Source organism: Gymnoscopelus braueri, assembly GCF_963280865.1.
Source record: "Gymnoscopelus braueri genome assembly, chromosome: 17".
NCBI classification, from domain to species: domain Eukaryota; kingdom Metazoa; phylum Chordata; class Actinopteri; order Myctophiformes; family Myctophidae; genus Gymnoscopelus; species Gymnoscopelus braueri.
This window is the reverse complement of record NC_137617.1, coordinates 32,168,971-32,189,168: the sequence shown is the minus strand read 5'-3', so window position 1 is coordinate 32,189,168 and position 20,198 is coordinate 32,168,971. Positions and strand designations below refer to the sequence as shown.

General features: G+C 43.0%; 2 protein-coding genes across 7 annotated transcripts in view; both read left to right on the top strand.

Annotated features, from left to right (window-relative positions):
• The window catches only part of LOC308105391 (myosin phosphatase Rho interacting protein), a 38,907-nt gene extending 36,113 nt beyond the window's left edge, over positions 1-2,794 (top strand). For 3 of the 4 annotated variants that reach the window (XM_080456086.1, XM_080456085.1, XM_080456083.1), the window contains 2 exons: positions 35-120; positions 1,773-2,794. In XM_080456086.1, coding sequence (XP_080312212.1) covers positions 35-120; positions 1,773-1,844 — 158 coding nt within the window. In that variant the 3' untranslated portion in view covers positions 1,845-2,794. Of the gene's footprint in view, positions 1-34; positions 121-544; positions 621-1,772 lie in introns of all 4 variants that reach the window. The other variant, XM_080456084.1, reaches the window with a different exon arrangement.
• A 1,413-nt stretch (positions 2,795-4,207) lies between these two features.
• LOC308104141 (uncharacterized protein) lies at positions 4,208-16,102 on the top strand. 3 transcript variants are annotated; one of them, XR_013934799.1, is made up of 7 exons: positions 4,945-5,267; positions 5,615-8,442; positions 8,927-9,020; positions 9,799-9,848; positions 10,995-11,066; positions 13,245-13,964; positions 14,043-16,102. XR_013934799.1 is itself a non-coding variant. In XM_080454458.1 (6 exons), exons 2-5 carry the CDS (start codon positions 5,620-5,622, stop codon positions 11,043-11,045), a joined length of 3,018 nt encoding a protein of 1,005 aa, XP_080310584.1. In that variant the 5' UTR covers positions 4,208-4,384; positions 5,615-5,619; the 3' UTR covers positions 11,046-11,066; positions 13,245-16,102. The 3 variants fall into 3 exon arrangements, 2 of the variants coding, with proteins under 2 accessions (XP_080310584.1, XP_080310583.1); XM_080454458.1 differs by lacking the exon at positions 4,945-5,267 and adding an exon at positions 4,208-4,384 and having other exon boundaries at positions 13,245-16,102; XM_080454457.1 differs by having other exon boundaries at positions 13,245-16,102.
• The last annotated feature ends 4,096 nt before the right edge of the window (positions 16,103-20,198 follow it).

Here is a 20,198-nt window from a genome sequence, read left to right as displayed (position 1 = left end):
ACCGTGCTATTTAAGTGTCCATTGTCTTCACTAGATATAATGAAGTCCAAAAGCAACCCAGACATCCTCAAGATGGCAGCTGCTGCAGCTAAACGCTCTGAGCGCACCATGAGGTCAAAGGTAGGTTCCCGAACACCAGGAGGCCATTACTAGTCCTCAAACCCGTCCACTGTAGCCGTTTCCTTTCTATTAGAATGTTATCTTCATTAAACTGGATTGCTGAAACAATTGTCTTTTTTGAACAGTGATTAATTTAGCCAGTAGAGGTCTCTCATAACAGCAGGATTTAGTGAGTTAAATACAACAAACAAGTGATGTAGCATGCCATACTGCCATCTACAGGTCAATTGTTTAATTGCCTGTATTATTGAATGGTGCGTCACATATTATGGCAATATCATCGCCAAGTTGCACACACACAACTTAAAATGACCATATAACACTGCACCTTTTTATAATTATGGACTGTTGCACCAGTAACACTGTAGTTGCTTAACACACGCTTGCTGGTGTGTTTTGTTCTTTTCCCCCCTTCTGTCCTCAGTCTGTGAATCGTGACATGCCCTGGGACAGTTAGGGCTGCTGAAGACGTTTAGGCCTTCTACCCTTCTCCTTTTTAGGTAAACCAACCGGACCCCTCCACCAGTGTCAACCACTTCCTGTTGTCCTTCACCTCTTAAAGCACTGTGTGTGGCTCTGACAGTGTCACTATTTCAACATTGTTAAAACACAAATCCCCCCCTACGTCCCAGGTGCAAGCTGATGAGAAGAAATTGCGTTCAAGCTCCCACAGAGCATAGATATCTTTCATGTAGTTCATACATGGGCAACTGGCGGCCCGGGGGCCCCCACCTTCACTTAATGCGGCCCGCAGGTTAATATCGGAATACTGATATATTATTGATTTCAGCTGTTACAATTCCAAACATGCAAACATGACCCGCTTTAATTACTTCAGTCTATATTAGTAGCTTAATGACTAGTATTAAAATGTTATTGTCTTTTTTATGTCCAATGTATTTGTATTTAAGTTCATAAAGTTAACATAAGTATAACTAAATGCACTAACCCTAATTAAATAAAAATGTTACTTTTCAGGATTCCAATAAAAAAATAGCAAAAGATTATTCAGGATTTCAATTTAAAAAAATGCAAAAATAGCAGATCTACAAGCTCATAACGCGTCGCACTGCGACACGTTTTGAGCTTGTAGATCGGCTATTTTTGCTACTTTAGAGTGTGACATAGAATGACGAAGTAGGGCATTAATTAAAATACGGAGATAAGAGGTTTCTTTACAGTATATGAAATGTGGCCCTCTGGAGTGAGTGTGGAAATATAGTGGCCCTCTCCATCATCAAAGTTGCCCACCCCTGATGTAGTTGTAAGTTTGGGGTATTTACGTGGTTGGTATGGCTCTCAATACAATTTGATTGTCCAATCACATTACTCACTCATACCAATTATTATTATTATTATTTTTTACCAGTTTACATTATGACTTATAGATTATCCAAGTGCCACATGGAGTGTAGAAGGCTTAGTGAAGTTTTGTCTTTGGGTTTTACTCATCTCACTGCACTGTTCAGATGAATGCATTCACCCATGTTGTGGATTTTTAAGCATGTGTTAACAATAGATAAGCACTGTTGTGAAGCACTTGACCTCCACTGCCTGCTAAAGAATGACATGGCTCTATCAAGGCAAAGATGTTATGTTCTCTGATCAGTCTTAATTCCCTGTTGTCTTTCTCTTATGTTGTCTTTCTCCAGAGTCTAAAGGAAGGACTGACAGCTGAACAGAGACTCCACCTGTTTGAAAACAAAGACACTAAGGAGTTCTGACATTGACACGTTAATGGCCTGCCTAACTTGCTGCATGTTTAGAGGCCCACTATATTTTAGCTCTGTAATTACTTATTTAGAAACACTACACACTGGTCACAAAACACAAGTCATATATTATTGAAAAAAAATCATGGTATGAAGTTTGAATTTCATGTCTATAGTGTCCGCATTCCATGCACTTCAGTTACTGTGACATTTTGTTTTTTATTGTTAAAATCTTACTGTAAATATTGTGTACTGTTTTTAATTGAGCATCTATCATGCATACACTAAAACCCTGACTGTGTAAGCTACTGTTTTAACTCTGTAGACTGTGTTGCTAGCCAAAGGAATAACTGTGATGTTTAATGGCTACACACAACAGCTACATGTTAATGATCGAATAATGACTTGCATAACCAACCTGAGGAATTAGTTTGGCCTTCATGCCTGCACATTATGCTAGGCGTGGTCGGCATGCACATGTTGAGAACCCCCAGCACTGCTCCGTTATCATTTCAGCGCAGATGACAGTGTCACTCAATAAACCGTGAGATGAAAATGTTTGCCTGCAAACGGTCTGCCGCATTGGATGTCGCTTCATTGGCTGTTTGCTTCTATGTGGTGATCATCATAGATGTCTTAAATTCACCCATTTTAGATTATCCATGAAAAGGTTGACTGCTGAATGCATATGTATCTGATTCACTGATTATAATATAAATATATATATGAAAATTTATATAGACTTTTTTTTTTCTTGCTGCAATCATTGGGTCAGCTGTATAGGAGTTGTTGGAGGTGGTTATGTTTGTAGTCTTGTTCAGTGGCAGTCCCTTTGTATTTATTTAAATGTTTTGGATTGTTGTCTCACATGCCCATTCCTCTGTACTCTATTATTGTAAATATACAGCAAATGTACACCAACTGACTAAAGGTTTATTAGCAATAAATATTTTTGCACCCTTGTTCTGGTGTGACTTAGTTTATTGAGTTGTTCTGCCAGCCTACCTACACTGCAATCACAAACTAGATTAGAATAGATTTTTCCATACAAAAAGCTTAAGTTCGACCATTACGTGTATGCATCAGATCAACACTAGATTATGTCTTTGAAAGGGAGAAAATGAAAATAACGGAAAACGCATAAGGCCAGCATTTACAAATTGACAGGCACCAACACCATCGCTGCAGCAGAAGTTGTCAACGTGATTTTTGTGCTTCATCTTTGGTTCTGGAACTATATTTTCACATTTTTAAAACAAACACGCATCTATGCCATTCAAAAACATATGTAGAGTTTATGTTCCAGAAAGAACCCTGTGTATCAACTACGACTTGGATTTACAAGTCACAAGAACCATTTGTGCATGCAAACGTAAGGGTTCAGATTTATGTGCCTTGAAAATGGATAATGGTCATTTGATTTCTATTTATTTTTAAGCTTTGGGATAAGGTTTGCAACCATATTTAAAATTCACAATTAATAGCCTTGCATATAAATTCTGTTTTATTAAATTATTGGATTTGTATTACTGTAACAGTGCCACATTAATAGGCCCATTTGTTTTAGGATTGTCTTCTGATTTGCTCTAAATTGTTGATTGCTATTGTTTTATTGGACCTAAAACTACCACAAAATTAGTATTGGGGCTTAAGTTTTGTGTTACTACATCACAAAAGCTTATTACCCATGGTAATGAGGTCTGTGTACACACAGGCGTATACAGCCTTGTGTGTGTGTGTGTGTGTGTGTGTGTGTGTGTGTGTGTGTGTGTGTGTGTGTGTGTGTGTGTGTGTGTGTGTGTGTGTGTGTGTGTGTGTGTGTGTGTGTGTGTGTGTGTATGGCATAGCCTGCCTGAAATCATCACAAGTCAAGTGACACATGATGTAACAAAACCACTATGTTATGTTTTCAAACATTTGAATGGACTAATTGTTTGGTCATGATTACAATCTGTTAATTATTATATCATAATATACTCTAATGTTAAAAGGCTCAGGGGGATGACTCACTTGATCACGTGTCCCATGATGCTTCAGTGTAACTTATCAGTAATGCCATGTCCGCTTATTATAAGCGACTTTGGGCTTCTTTTTCTGTAAAGTTGCTTTTAAATATTGGTAGCTGCAGGGGTTGTTTTTTTGGCCTTGTTTCTTATTCTGGGCTTGCTTCCTAAATTCCTAAAATTGTGTAACCCCTGTACCACGTGTTAAAATGTTTCAAAATGTGTGAGCTTGAGCTCATGTAGCCTAGTCGCTTCTTTTGGGCTTGTTTTCATAGACCTAGTTGCTTATTTGTCTCGTAATATCTGGCAACACTGTAACTTATGCGTTATGCCCATAGAGTTATTATGCCCCAGCTGAGTGAGAGACAACTGTTCACTGTGCGTGTGCTCAGGAGATTTGTGGTTTCCTTCCCCCCAATCTTATTCTCATATTGTCGTCGGGGGTCTTCATTATTATTGTTATTAAAAGAGTCCGGGTGGCTTCTTGGAGTGTAAATGTTGGGCGAGGTGGATTCTTAAAATTGTCCGTTTTCAAAGCATCCGTTCCGGGTAAGTTTTGATTCCAGCAGCAGCAGCAGTAGCGTTGCCAGGTTATGTGAGAGAAATAAGCAACCAGGTCAAGGAAAACAAGCAACTTAGGTCACATAAAAGCACTTTAAACATAAAATATGCGTCGGCTATTTGATCTACGCTCACAGTTGTACGCTTGTAGATCTGCTATCTTCAAAACTTCTTGAAATAAAATGTGGAATATTTGGAATATTTGTTGAAACATTCTAACACAAATGCTCCCTGGCACAAAACATTTATGAAAATATTTGAGAACCACTGGTTTAAATAATAATAAAAAAAATGTTTTGGAAGCAAGCCCTAACAAGCAACCAGCCTAAAACCAGCCTAAAAAAAACACAACTAGCAACCACCAATATTTACAAGCAACTTTACAGAAAAACAAGCCCAAAGTCGCTTACAATAAGCGGACATGGCAGCCCTGAGCAGCAGCGCAGTAACAGTAGCCCCTACTGTCTTTGTTTCATCCATCCCGGGGCCTTGCTAGCATTTAGCATTAGCATTAGCTGCTCGCGCTAACCAGCGTGAGAGGAGTCGGGACGGGGACGAGTTAGTTCGCCTGCATGACGATGTTGTCGTCGGTCAATATCGCGAAAAATAACTATTTGGGACATGACAACATCCCGGCCGTCCGCTTGTCGTCACCCTCGCGGTCTCAACGAGTGAGACGTCGGGTATAAAGCTACGAACTATTTAAGCTAGCGAATGGATGTTTAAATGCGAGCTCCACGTTCCAGGGCTCTAAGGTTAACGTTGGTCGGGTCAGAGATAACGTTTTCGGCGTGGTTCCGCCTGGGACTTGTTGTTGTGGCACTTTAGAAAATAACAGCTGGGGGAAAGCAGCCTAATAAGGTTGTCATCGGTAGGTCACTTCAAATACAGTGTTATATATTGATAACCAACTGAAACCTAGTTGGCTAACTTTTTAACCACCTAAAACCCCATACGGGTAAGCGGAGTCCCTCAGGGCTCAATGCTCGTATCTTTTGCGTTTTCTGTTATTGTTGGGGAAAGCTTTCGCTGAAAATAGCAGATCTACAAGCTCACAGTGAGCTTGTCGATCTGCTATTTTCAGCGAAAGCTTTCCCCACAATACCGGTGCTGAGGTTTAAGTGGTTAAATAATCTCAAATCTTTACAAAGGAAAAACCCTGCTTATTATAAACTTGTTATTAACTTTATTTCTCTTCTCTGATGTGTTACATTGTAGTTGCTATGGAACAACCACCCGGGAGCTTAGATGATTTACAGCCCCAGGACCTCTCCACCTGCAGCATCCCCACTGTGATCAACCTAGCCGGACAGAGTGAGGAATGTGTCCTCAATGCCAGCTCCATGGAGGCTCTACAAATGGTTAGGAACGCCAACTGGTACCCACACTCCGGGAACAGCATATCTGGACTACCTTTCCCAGAGACGGCCCCCTCGGACAGCAGACTGCAGCCGGGGGATCAGATTCAACCAGACAATGCCTTCTCCAACACTACGGTCACCCTCTCTTATGTGAGCAGGTCTCACCTCTTCTCCACTCACGACTCTCTGTCTCAGCATTCGGCACTATATGGCGTGCCGTCTATCGGAAAGTTCTCCCTGCCCCCTTCTTATGAGTCAGAGAAGGGGCTCGGCGAGGCCGACTGTGCTCTGAGCCAACACTACTTGGAGCGAAATGATAGTCCTCTGGACCTTGCCACACAGACGGAACTCTTTCAGTGCTTGTCCCAGGCTCAGGAAGGGATTGAGAATGCCGTGGGAGTATGTTTAACACAGCAATCTCATGAGTTCAATGTGGGGGTTGTTTCCATTGATGGCAATGAGGATAAATGTCTACAAAGCAGGTTAGAACACGGCACTACTCAGGATACAGTAAACGGCGGGGGTGTGGACAATGGTCAAAGTGACAGTTGGTCAGATTCTGGAGCCTGCGTACAGCCTTTGCCCGACACCCTTGCTGTTAACATGGGGGAGCCCACAGTTCTCTTCCTCCTCTCTGGAACACCGGGGGCAGTGGTCATCCAGGACGGCATGCACGCTACAGACCTGTGCTCACTGAGTAGGAACTACAGCAGTCCTCTCGAGGACCCCGTCTCCCCCTCTGCTACCTCACTGGATGACGTTGAGGATGTGTTTTTGCTGCCTCAGGCCTCTAGCTCACCCAGTGCGGACAACCCCCTTGTGGAGACAGCCGTGGAGCCCGTCTGGGACAGGGTAAACGGAGGAGAGCCCATCCAGCCTTCAGCCCTGGTGGGTGCAAGGTCTGGCGGTGATATCGCGATGACGACGACAGATACCAGCAACAGGTACAAGTCAACAGGAAGTCGGCGAAAGGCTGTGCTGGAGCCTTTAATCGACCTGACAGAGGATGACTTTCTGACAGAGGTCGTGGAGAAGAAACCAGAGAAGAAACCCAAGAAGAAATCCACGCCTCCTCATTTAAACGGGAAGGCACCGGCACTGCAGAAGAGTTTTCAGAGAAAGGAGCTGCCCATGCGCTCCGGTAGAGGGATGAGGTTGGAGGCAATCGTCATGAACATTAATGCCAGTAGGCGCAAACCACTGGCGTGCATACATACTGCTAAAAAAAACAAGGCCTCCCCAAACGCAGCTAGCATTTCTAAAGTTGTGAGTCCTAAGAAAGACACCTCAAAAAAGAAAGGCAGCGTGAAAGCACCTGTCTCAGCCAAAAAGACCAAACTGAAAGCGGCAACGCCGCAAAGACGGAGAAGACCCAACGGCATCAACACTGACGGCTGCAAACAGTCTACCTCGGAATGTGAGACCATCAATGATTCCAAAACCTCACACAGCAGCACCCCCCCAAAAAGGCCCAGTCCTCGGCTCCCTGTACACAAGAAGTCTAAGAACAAGCGGGGGGATGTTTCACAACCCAAACAATCGCCAGAGCCCAGCACCTACTTTCATGTACACAACAGGTCCAAGTCGAAGGCAAACCATGTCTCGATTCCTGAGCCATCGTTGAAGTCCAGCCCTCAGTTTTCTAAACCCAAGAAGTCGTCGAGGCAGCCCAAGCACGTTTCACGTCGTGCTCTGACAGCAGAGATCGATGCAGTTAGGATATCCTCACCGCCAGCGAAATCTCCAGAGAAAAAGAAAAGCCCAGAGAAAAAGAAAAGCCCCGCCAAGCACAAAGACAATACTGCAGGCACTGGTAGCAGAACCTCCCCGACCGCTCAGAAAACCAAGGTATCCCACCCCCCAAAGAAGAAGAAGAGGAAGAAGAGACAGGAATTCAGACCCATGCAGTCCTCCATGTTCTCCCCCATAGAGCCCGAGATCAAGCTGAAATATGTCAACTACAAGGAAGAGAAAAGGGACACGCGGCTGGATGCCTTCTCCCCGTTCATCCGCAGGGAAGTCAAGCAGTTGTCCTCGGCACTGTGCACTGTCATCAACTACCCTGAGCAGGAGCAGTCACGGCTGAAGAAAGGCCAACAGTCGGTCCGCTCTGGAGGCTTTATTCCCGGAGCTGTGCCCAGCACTTCCTGTCTGCACCTGGGCCGCACCTCCACCCACAGCCAGCACAGCCGCTCGCTAGTCTGCTGCCTGTGCGGAGAGTCGGCCAATGCCATGGACTTGGGGGACCTCCATGGGCCATACTACCCTGAGGGTTACCAGCCCAGCACCAAAACACCAGCAAGCACGCCTGGCCTTAAGGAAGACGAGGGGGACTTAAGCGATTCCGACTCCTCGTTATGCAGCCCCAGGGGCAGAAATTGTGGTCACCCTCTGACACAGCGGCAGCACAAGCCGAAAGGATCTCTGTTGAAGCGCAAGGGCCCGTCGGGGAGTCAGTGGCGGGCAGGCAATGGCAAGCTCTGTGGCAGCCCCGACGCTAAGAGGGCCAGGGTGGATGCAGACCCCACAGAGGTAGAGGAGGACTGGTACAGCCCTCCCGTTGTGCCCCTGGAGCCCTGCGAGTACTGGTTCCACGAGGACTGCGGCATCTGGTCAGCGGGTGTGTTCCTGGTGAAGGGCAAAGTCTACGGGCTGGAGGAGGCTGTCACGGTTGCCCAGGAAACGGTAAAGTTGGGAGGCCAGTAATTCTGGATTGTCGTCAAACGGATACAGAATCTATTTCGTAGTTGGTTTGACACAGGGAATTAATTATGAATTGACTGAAAATAATCTTGCTCATGTAGGTTAAATGAATTAACCGATAAGCAGGGTTTTTTGTGATATTCTTTTTAAATTTCCTATAAAATATGTTTTTTAAATATTTTTTTGTATCAACAAAATGACTTGATTAACCACTCAAGCCCTGTATTATACAGTACTCCGTTGTACAATAGTGGCAAGCAAATAAGGCTTTTAGATCGGCTGTTTACACTATTAAACAAATAATCTAAAAACGGTATCGCCCAGCCCTAATAATATATAATGTCTGCCACTTCTGCCCCTTGTCATGACATGGTCTGATTGTTACAAAAAAATACCTTTTCATTGTACCAAAAAACGGTGACTTGAGATGTTTCTTTTTGGGGGGCTGTTTCGGGTGTGTTTTCAGATGTGCTCCGGTTGCCACGGCTCAGGTGCTACACTGGGCTGCTTTTTCAAAGGCTGCCCCTGCAAGTATCACTACAGATGTGCTCTGGAGTCAGGTGAGTGCTGCCCGCTGTCCACCCACTCCATGTATCCAGTACACACAGTCATTCATTTAGTCCAATATGATTAGCCTATGATATAATATGATTTAGATGAGAAAAGGATCAAAGTACAGTTCTTACTCTTGCTGTGTGTGTGCGTGCAAGGCTCTGTTAAACATCTGTTAGTTTGACATTGTCTGTCCCAAGCTGGTTGTAACACAGCTGACTACTGTGTCCTGACAGCAGACTGACCCTGAGCTGATTTAAGCACACTTCAGCATGGATTTGGGGAGGTTCTGTTGCAGTGCAGTACAAGAGTTACATTGTTCATTGTCAGTCAGTGTTTAAAAAAGATTTGGAATCATAAAAAAAGAAGCTAATAGATAATGTCTTTAAATCTTATGCTGGTGCTGACCCACCTTCCGTTCATGTATCTCTGGAGTTATGACCTATTTGATAAAATCTTCAAACCCAGCCAGTCATACATGAAGTCCTTGAAAAGTCCTAGAATTTCTCAAATAAAAACGTGCCTCAGACCTGAATCGCATATTATGTTGATTACCATTTTAAAGGGTGTAGTTACCTGGGAACAAGTGCTTGCATGCATGTGTGTGTTTGTGTCTGCAAGTGTGTGCATGTGTGTTTCCTGCAAATAGCTCTTTTGTGCTCCGTTCCGTCATTATTGCAGCCATATAGGCTAAACTAGCATGTGGGGGCTGGTTGACTTATGCTTAAATCTTCTGAGTGAGTCACCGTAGTATCCTCGATTCACATTACATTCTTGTCTTTGCAGGCTGTGTGCTCACAGAGGAAAACTTCTCCATGAAGTGCAAAAAGCACAAGGTAAGCATGAGTAATTGCAAATAGACTTACCCTCAAATATTAAAATATTTGCATGCTCATTCGAACAAATTTAAATATTTGGATGCTTAATTTGTTATATTTTGTCATTGCACAGCCATGTCATATTTTCTTTGTAAATGTTCCACCTCTATGAACAAAACTGCTACATAATGTTGGCCTAACTAAACTAAGGGATGCGATGAAAAAAACATGTACATGCAGATCATCAGCGATAGCCGTAGTAAGATTCACATTCTCATAATGCAGCCTTTCCTTTTGTTTCGTGCAGTGTGTATTTGATAATATATGTTTGTAAAGAATAATATATTTTCGATGAATCTCGCGCCAGCATTGTTCTTGTGAAGCAATTCATTGGTGAGCTACGTAGGCAACGCAAGGCGGTGGCCAGTTTATAGTAGGCATGTCTCTAAACAGACATACTGATCTTTATAATCGTCACCATTAAGAACAAAACAACTTAACCAGAACCATGGGGGTGTAACTAAGAGATTTGCTGAAAAGAGCAAATAGTCTGTCTCCAGCTCTTTAATAAACAGAAAAAAATACATTTTCATGTGGGTTTCCAATTTAATCCAATTCAGTGTTCCATTTCCAATTTTGTCTGCTCACTTCTTTGTGTCATCACTTCCAATTTCATTTGTCTATCCTGTATCCTGTATGAGTTCTCTCTCTCGTGATTGGATACAATTGGTATCCCAACCTGAAAATGCATTTTCTGTTAACTAAAGAGCTGGAGAGACAGAGAGACTCCTGTTACTGAACAAACATTCTATAGCCATGATTACTTTCAGAATATAGAGCTTTAACAAAAAAAGAATTGTTTTAAACATGATAAAATATAACACTACCTTTTATGTTTGATAGTTCTTCTCAGAATGAATGAGGAAATATTTTTTTAGCTACTTGAGCTCTATTTTATATTTCCACTATTCAAAAATACCCGATCTACAATCGAATACCCGATCTGACAATGTGTCAAATCACGATGCATTATTTGTGAGCTACTGAGCTTGTATAGCTGTGATTTTCTAAACATTAACTTTAACTAACAAAAATCTATTTAGAAAAGTCCCTGTGGTGATAGTTTCCTGCACACTGAGCTCTGGTTTCTTTCCCTCCCTTTAGTACAAGACATTGAAAGCCCTCCCTGGGAACAGACGAAACGAAGACAGGTGACGAACTGAGGAACTTCATGTGGTAAGTAACACGATGTTGCTGTCGGGTGGAAACCTTGTATGTCCTTTTTTATTATTTATTTAAAATAATTTTTAAAATTGTGAAAATAGTACAAGCAAGTACAAACTTGTTAGATTTGCTATTTTCACTACTTTTGTGCGACACTCTTGTATGATTAAGTTGGGCATTAATTTAAGGAAGGAAAAAAAAACATAAAAAGAATGTGGAGAATACAAGGTTTCTGCCCGACTACCTATAAATAACTGCATGTGTCTCGTCATGTACCACACCACCTCCAGTGGCCACATAACTGCATTAGACTTTCAAAAATGTTCAGTGTCTTGCAGGGTATGACTAAAAGGCACCAATCACAATCCATCAAAAATAAGGCTGACTCGTGCGGCAGAGTAATAGGTTGAAGGGATGAGAACATGTATAACCAATTAAACTGACATGGATACATTGCAGCTGTACACTTATTTTATCCTGATTTAAACCATACAATCAGTCCCAGTCTGGTTGATGCATCACTGAGGTTGTCCTTTATGGCTGAGCCAGTTTAGTACAGTGATTCTCAACCCTTTGAATTCTCGGGGACCCCACTCCTCAGTGTTAGTTTAACTGTGAGAGTATACAAATAGAACCAAATGGACCCATTTGTACACTCAAGAGTTACAGAAACATACTGTAAGGGTCCATTTGGGCCCCTGGTGGTCCGTGGATCTGACTTTGAGAACCAGTGGTCCGTTCCACATACCACATTAAAATCCTCAGTGGATTTTACTGTGTACTGTAGGCACACACGCAACCAGCTATGTCCTAATCAGGTTTTGTTTTGACCCAGAACCGAGTCATTAAATATAGAGCACCTGCTGATACAGTCGCGATCCACTCTTTACATTTCCTAAATAATACAATTGCACATTGCGCACTTACAAGTACATTAAAGGAGAAAAAAAATACCAGTGGCCGCTTGACTGCATGTATTTTTTTATCACTAAATCATCCAAATCCTGTTATTTTTTACAGACGCTCGTGTTGCAGCAGTGTTTAGGTTCATGTCTGCCCACACCCATTCAGATATAAAGTGACATAAGCGTCAATCCGCTTGTACTGTTCACACATGATCCGTCATCAAGGTAGCCTGTCAAAACAAGCAGCTGTAAATACAACTGCACAATTTCAGCAGAAACTGTTGTGTGGTTGCGGGCTGCCGCTGTCTGCCTGGCCTGTGCAAGGCTGTTAGACTGCGACCCAAATGAGTTTCCGAGTTAACATTGCACGTCATTGCATTTGTCCGAGTACATGATTATCATGGTCTCTCTCTCCCTGCTGCATGTTCTGAAACGCGCATAACAATCCTGTTCTTCAAAGCGACTGACGTCAGTTCTCAGACTGGATTTATATTGATATATTAGCGGGTCCTAACTTCACGTTATGTCTGGAGAGTCATGAGTCATGTCATTTAAATCAAATCACTGGTCTACACAGGACAAAAACATATACTGATTGCCTAATTAACATTTCATTTGGTCAGGTAAGGTTGCATGCAAGGATATCACACACTCAGTAATACGGTGTTGCATGCAAAAAAGAACCACAGATCTACAAGTTAGCGTTACGACGTGTTGTTAACTTGGAGATCTGAAATTGGAGAATATTTGCTAGGCGACGCTGAGACTCAGTCTTAAAGGAATACCCCCAAAATCTTTCTCACAGGGTGAGTAAGTGATGGAATAAAAGTCATTTTGGGGGTGAAGTATTCCTTGAAATTGACGGTACAGGCATTAACCAACAGTTTCTGCCATATTGCTTTTAGCTCTCCAAGTAAGTTAATGATCAATTCTCATCCACAATTAAATATAATGGTTGATGTAACAAATACAGTTTTTTTTTTTAAAGAAAATCATGTTAGTTAGAGGTATATTGTGATAGAAACACGCCGCACTGCTGTTAGTGGTGAGCGGAATGATGGGAGCGGAATATTGTCTGAGAAATGTCGATCTTGGAGATCAGATCAGATTCAGGACATGGCTAGACATGACATACCCATAGTGTCATGGGTTTGAATCTGGCTTTTGACCTGGGTAACATCCCTCCTTCACCCTTCATTTCTGTTCAAGCAAGAATGCCTTTTAAAAAGTAAAAGAAAGGTGAATGCGTCTCTAAGAGTTTTTTTCTTTCCCCCCGTTCTTCCAGACATTCATCTGCAATGTTTTGCAAGGACATGTGGGGGGCATTTGTCCTGCCCGTGGAACTGTGGATTCCATTGATCGTCGGCCTGACTTTCGGCAGATCGCGAAAGCACTGGCGAACCTTAACTACACTTCCTCACTCTCCAACTGTTCTGTCACCCTCGTCACTCCAGCCGGGAAGACATGGCCTTTGTGGGCTCGACGACTCCCCCTCAGTCAAGTCTGGCGGTACCTGCGGGGCAGCAATGAGCAGGGAATGAGGCCATCAACGGGTGTTTTACATTCAGGCCTCCAAACCAAGGTTCACCGTTGGACAGAGGGATACAAATTATTTTGCAGACTTTATCACTTTGTAATTATTTATGAGAAATTATTTTTTTCTTTCTCCCTCTTTAAAGAAAGAAATAATTTAAGTCTGAATTACAATCAAATATATTTAATTTTGTAAGACTTTTAAGTATGTGATTATCTTGTTTGGCTATTTATTTCATGAGGTTTCTTAATGGCTTCTCGTTTAGCACTTGTTGAAGAGGTTCGAATTATGTGAGCGTTTTCTTTTTAAGTTATTGGTAAGGTAATCCGATGCTGCCCACTTAAGCCAGTCAATGAAGTGCTGGTCACGTCGGGTTGAGTGTGGGAACGACCCCAAGTGTTTCCTCGACATCATCAATTTGTGACCCACTGTACCCATTAACTTCCTTCACAATCCATTTTAAAATGCCATGTTGCTGTCAACTTAACAGGGTTTTTCTTTTGCATTTCATCTTTCATGCATCAGAATCAGTTTATTGTCACATCACAGGTTTACAAGGTAAAAGAGTGGGTGAAATTCTTTTTTGCATGGCATTATAGTTTGTTTTGCAAAGCAGGGGAGAAAGATCTACAAAACACGACATCCATACAGAACTTGCACTAATGGTCAGTGGTTAGGTATGAAGACAGCATTATGTAGGGAAAATAATTCTGTGTGTTTGAATGTTAACCCCCCCCCCCACGCCCCAAGCCCCCTAATAACGGGATTTTTGCAGGTAGCACTTTGGATAGATGCTGAGAACTTGGTTGTCTCATTGATGACAAGGCCACGCCTCACCGTCATGATGGGGCCTTTTCATAATTTGTGTTCGCTTAAAGCACTTTGTTGATTTCCATCAGGCTTGAATGTGTTCCCTGTAGACGGTCAGACCGGCGCCTGTTCACATGTGGACGTGGGAGTAGTTCATTTGTACACAATTAGCAGGTGGAGGTGGGGGTTTTGTTGGGTTGCTGGGTGGCATCCCGCAGCCCTAGTTTATTTCATGTGTCAGTTTTCTGACTATAATTTGGTGACAATATTCGCACCCAACACTACGCCTACATTGCTGACTGAATGTGGCACATCTCACTCATTGTTACATCACACTATACATTTCCAATCACATGCGTCTTTACTCTCTTTTCTTAGCGTTAAAGACTCAACCATCAGATGCATGTTTTGACAGTAATGTTTGAGATGAATTCTGGGGTTGCTCTAACGGCGCTTTTGCTTTTGACGTCGGATGTGATAATGTGACAAGAGTGGCTGTTCTGGTATTGAAGACAAACCTGTTAAATTTCTGCTCAGTTCTGTGCTTGATTGTTTCTGACTTGGGCCTAAGTGTTACTTGTCCAACACAACCTTTTCAGTTTTATGTTTAGTTTTTCCCACCCCGACCAGCTTTACATTAGACAACTCTCTGTATGTATATGCCTTTGGACATCCTGGTGACTAAAGGCAGCTTGCATGTATTTTTCTGCTGCAAACAATAGAAGAGGTCTGGTAGAATGGTGGCCCAGCACCGAAACAACACCCGCTCCCCTTCAGAGCACACAGGCACAAACCTAACCTGGGACCTCTATGAACAATACATATTGAAATGTGTACCCAGCTAGTTTTCCACCTGTATATTCAGGACTGGATGTTAAAGTCTGTCTTGGGATTGGATGCACCTTAACTCCAGCCTTGTTTTGTTTCACGATTTTCGAGGCATCATTGTGATCAGTGTTGGTGAAATGTCTGTATGTACTTTTGCATTGCACCATTGGGGGCAGTGTTGTTCTGTCTTAGGACCAGTGTTCGAGGTTTGTGCACCAGTGTGCAGGATCATGGATGGGTCACAGCTGTGACTGTATGTCCCACGGATATACCGGCAGACATCAACGCTGAGAGAGCTGATCGCTTTGCCAGCTTAGAATGTCCTGTTAACACACCAGGGAGGGGGGGTTACCACATCTCATCAAGCCACAACACGTCTCTCTTGTGATTTGTGCCATTCTAATGATTTAAAAGGATTATTTATTTTATTTGTTGCAGTGAAATGGGACTGTTGTTGACGGTTATGTCTAAAAGGCTATATCCTCAATGTAACAGTTTTATTTCAAGCAGGTGTGCGTTGTATGTCTATGGTTGTACCAAATACAGCATTGGAAATATGTTTTATTCTTTTTAAATATGTTTTGTCCATGTCTAGATCTCAGGGCCGAGTCTCAGATATTGCAATGTTTTGATTAAAGATTTTATTTCTTTTATTTTAATGTAATTTCTTTTGCTGTTTGGGCTTACTACACCTTGACTTGGAGCAGTGATCGCTGATGTAGCAGGTTGTTAATTTGAGCAGCTTCGGAGTCATATCAACTGATAACACGCTTGCTACTCATCACATTCCAATGTCTCCTCCATGTGTATGTAGTGTTGTGGTCTTTTTAGGTTAAACAGGACTGGATTAGGGCTGCCAACTCATGTTTTCCATCAATTTGTTTTCCTTTTATGGCAACATTTTGTACTGTGTTTGCCTCTGCGAGTGTCGGAGGTAGCAATTGTAAGAATAAATATTTTGTCCAACCCTATTATTTTCTGCAAAGATCTTTGTTGTTCAAGGTTATTTATCACAATTTCTTATTACTATCTTTAATTGAATTGAATATTGGAGCCAAATGTATTACTTGACTACTTAAACCCTATATATTTAGTGTGTCAAATGGCAAAAATATTAGATCTACATGCTCAATACTTGTAAGCTAGTAGACCGGCTATTTTTGCTGAATGTTTTGCCCATTTGTTAGCCTATTTCCACCGAATGTTCACCTATTTTGACATGCCCGTAATAGGGATGCTAGGGTTTGTGTTAGGTCCCCCAGGGTCTATACTTGGTCCTCTTTTTATTTCCCCTCTACACCAAATGCCAAAACTCCCAAAAGTAGCCGATCTGCAAACTCGCAGCGCATCATGGCGGTTGTGAGCTTGTAGATCGGCTATTTTCGTTGTCCTACATATGTGTACACATGCACTCCCATGTATCTAAGTGATACATTGTAATTGAATGCAATTTTAAAGAGATCACTTAAGTAATTAGTGGTTATTATTAAATATGGCTCTTTTATTGCCGGAAAAAAATCTCCTGTTATCGAACGGTCTAAGGTTGGCAGGTATGGTTTAGGTTACAGAAGCTGTCACTTTGATCATCAACTTCATGTTCAAATGTGTTTACCTGTAGTCTACAGGTAAACACATGATCTACAGGCTGTAGATCATATGTCACAATAAACAAAAATGGTGCTAAATAGTGTTAAAAGTGGTTCTTTGAGTCGTGATTATCAGAATCAGAATCAGTTTTATTGTCACATCACAGGTTTACAAGGTAAAAAAGTGGGTGAAATTCTTTTTTGTACATCGTTCCCATCGCAACGTTAGTTTCCATAGAAAGAAGAGGGGGGGGGAGAAGAAGAGGGTGGGGGGTAAGTGGGAAGGAGATCAAAACAAGAGAGCAACAGAAGGCCAGACAAGTTATCTACATATTTACAAATTACCTGAGATAATAAAAACTAAAAAAAACTAAACTAAGGTGCCTGAGCATAGCAGCAATGTATTGTATACTGTGCATGTTATACTTATACTGTGCATGATAGACAATGGACGTTAAGGTGCTTAGAGGAAAAGGAGCACAATAAAAAAGACCAAAAAAAGTCAGTGCGTTATACAAGGGATTAAGGTGCAAAAGGTCAGTGCGTGTCCACCTAGAGTGAACCGACCCTAGTATAATCCGCAGGTAGCTCCATGAGGGAGTGCAACAAAAAGTCATTTGTACCTGGTGTAGTCCACAGGTGTGTCCGAGGGGGGGCTAAAGTCCAAGTCATTGTCCCTGGTATAATCCACAGGTGTGTTCAGGAAGAGCCAGAAAAGTCTGCGCTGCCTGTTGTCAGGCTGCTGAACAAGGCCTATGCCTCATTCAGGCTTATGCCCCATTCAGCATTCTGACAGCAGCCGGATTGAAACTACACCAGTACCTGGTGGTGGAACTCTTGATACTGCGGTAGAGCCCCTTGCCCGGTCGCGGTCGTTGTAGGGGGTTGAACAGTCTGTGACTTGGGTGGTGCTTGTCCTTGATGATGCGCTTGGCTTTGACCACGCACCGCTTTTTGTACAGATCCTGGAGCGCTGGGAGCTCGATTCCCATTATCCGCTCTGCCGATCGCACTACTCGTTGTAGGCTGATCTTTTCTCGGGCAGTGCAGTTCCCGTACCAGGCCGTGACACAGCCTGTTAGGATGCCTTCGACAGAACTGTTGTAGTACAGCCTGAGGATGCGACGTCCTACTCCGAGCTTCTTCAGGCGGCGGAGCCAGTACAGTCGCTGCTGAGCCTTTTTCCTCACGTGTGTGGAGTGCGTCTCCCATTTGAGGTCCTCCTCGATGTGTACTCCGAGGAACTTGAACTCGCTGACCCTTTCCACTGCAGCACCGTCGATGAGGATGGGCGCATGGTCTCTCCGCGGCCTCCTGAAGTCCACGATCAGTTCTTTGGTCTTGTCGACGTTAAGAGAGAGGTTGTTCTCTCGGCACCAGCGTGCTAGTGATTTGATCTCCTCTCTGTAGTCAGACTCGTCGTTGTTGACGATTCGGCCTATCACTGTCGTGTCGTCCGCGTACTTTATGATGGTGTTGGAGACATGTGTGGCTATGCAGTCATACGTGTACAGGGAGTAGAGGAGAGGGCTCAGCACGCATCCCTGGGGTGCTCCGGTGTTGAGGGTCAGGGGGTCGGATGTGATGCTGCCCATTCTCACCACCTGATGTCGGTTGGACAAGAAGTCCTGTATCCAGTCGCACATGCTTGGGTGTAGCCCAGGGTGTTCTACTAGACTCAGGTTCTGGCCGCTACGCTACCCTCACACCTACGTGGCACCGCCGATCCAACCAATATCTCGGAGTCTGTGCTCAGGAATGTGTCAAAAACAAAAAAAAATCCATGAATTCAAGGCTTCATGGGGTGTGTAATTGATAGAAAATAAGCATTTTTTGGGTGAACAATCTTTTTAAGTGTCTTGTTCAGGGACACTTTAACACATTGGTGAGGCACTTTGTTGATTTCCATCAGGCTTGAATGTGTTCCCTGTAGACGGTCAGACCGGCGCCTGTTCACATGTGGACGTGGGAGTAGTTCATTTGTACACAATTAGCAGGTGGAGGTGGGGGTTTTGTTGGGTTGCTGGGTGGCATCCCGCAGCCCCTATATGTGAGGTTTGGACATCGACACCCATTGCACCCCCCCAACCCTGCGCTGTGATTGGCCACCAGTGTACCCCCCTAACCCTGCACCGTGATTGGCCAATCACAGTCTATTCAGGACTGTGATTGGCTAGTGAAACATGACACATGTGCATAGCCCTATAAATAGGACTATGCACTTAAAGGTTTAATGACATTCACTTTTACACCACATTCAAAGTCTTTGTCCTGGTCCTTCAAAAGTGTACAAAAAGTTTTAAGTGAAAATTCCATTCCAGTGATCCATGGCAGGTGTTTTTCTCTCACATTTCTAAAGCCTTTTCAACTGCAATGAAAAAATAAATCTTTGCCTGTGGGTGTCGCTGGTGAGGGATTTTGCCTGTCAATCATCGCCTCTGCTCCGCCCCCCTCAAAGGAAAGGATAGGGGAGGGGAGGGGCGAGGAGGAGAGTGGGCGGGATTAATCGACTGTGACCTCACTGTCGAAGGGCCAAGCTCAGATTACTTTTCAGCCTAATTATTCAGAAAACCCCAGACCACAGAAAATCCACTGAATGTTCTAAGTTCAGGTTTTTTGGGTGTAATTGAGGTCATAAAACCCCAAATAAAACATTGAAAATAAAAAAAGTGAAAATGAATGTCATAATACCTTTAAAAAAAACACATTAATTGGTTTTTTTAAGTTAGGGGTGTACAATGGTTGGTCCACAATATTACTTTTCTTTAACTTCCATCACTGTGATGACCACTGTGACCACACCGCCCACTTCACACTGGGTGTGATTTTTTACAATGTATTTGATATTACCTTTATATTATTTAATAAATTATGCATTTCATCCCCTATATATTGTCCAGCAACCTTTATGATAAAGGCGAAAAAAGATAATTGACCCGTGGGAGCCAGATTGCTCAGATGCCGAAGATCTTGTGCTGGGATTCGATCCTTGGACCTTGTGGTCTGAAGTCAAAAGCTCTAGCCCCGTGACTAGCAGAAAGTCACACTTTCAACTCCCACCCTCACCAGACTCAAAAACTTTATATTTGAAATCCGAACGTTTATGTAGATGAACGGGTCAAAAATGGAGAAAGTGCAAACACCAGGTTGAAGTTCATCCATGACGGTCATGACCCTGATTTCAGGGAGGCCACGAAGGCCATGGCCGTCGTTGCCCCTCAGTTTGGCCTTGTGCCCCTCAAAAAAATGTCATGCCCTGAGGCCACAGTGGCCTTAATGCCCCAGCTGACTGTACCACTTTCTCCTGTCTTGTCAACATGTTGACACCAGTGTCTCTGTCTTGTCATGTAGACATCTACATGACACCTACATTCGCTGCAGATAGTCTACATATTAAATTTAAAATCATCCGTAACCCTTAAATTCAATTAATTCTTTCAATGGACTAAAATCTTGTTTTATTTGATCGCCTTCCTACCCT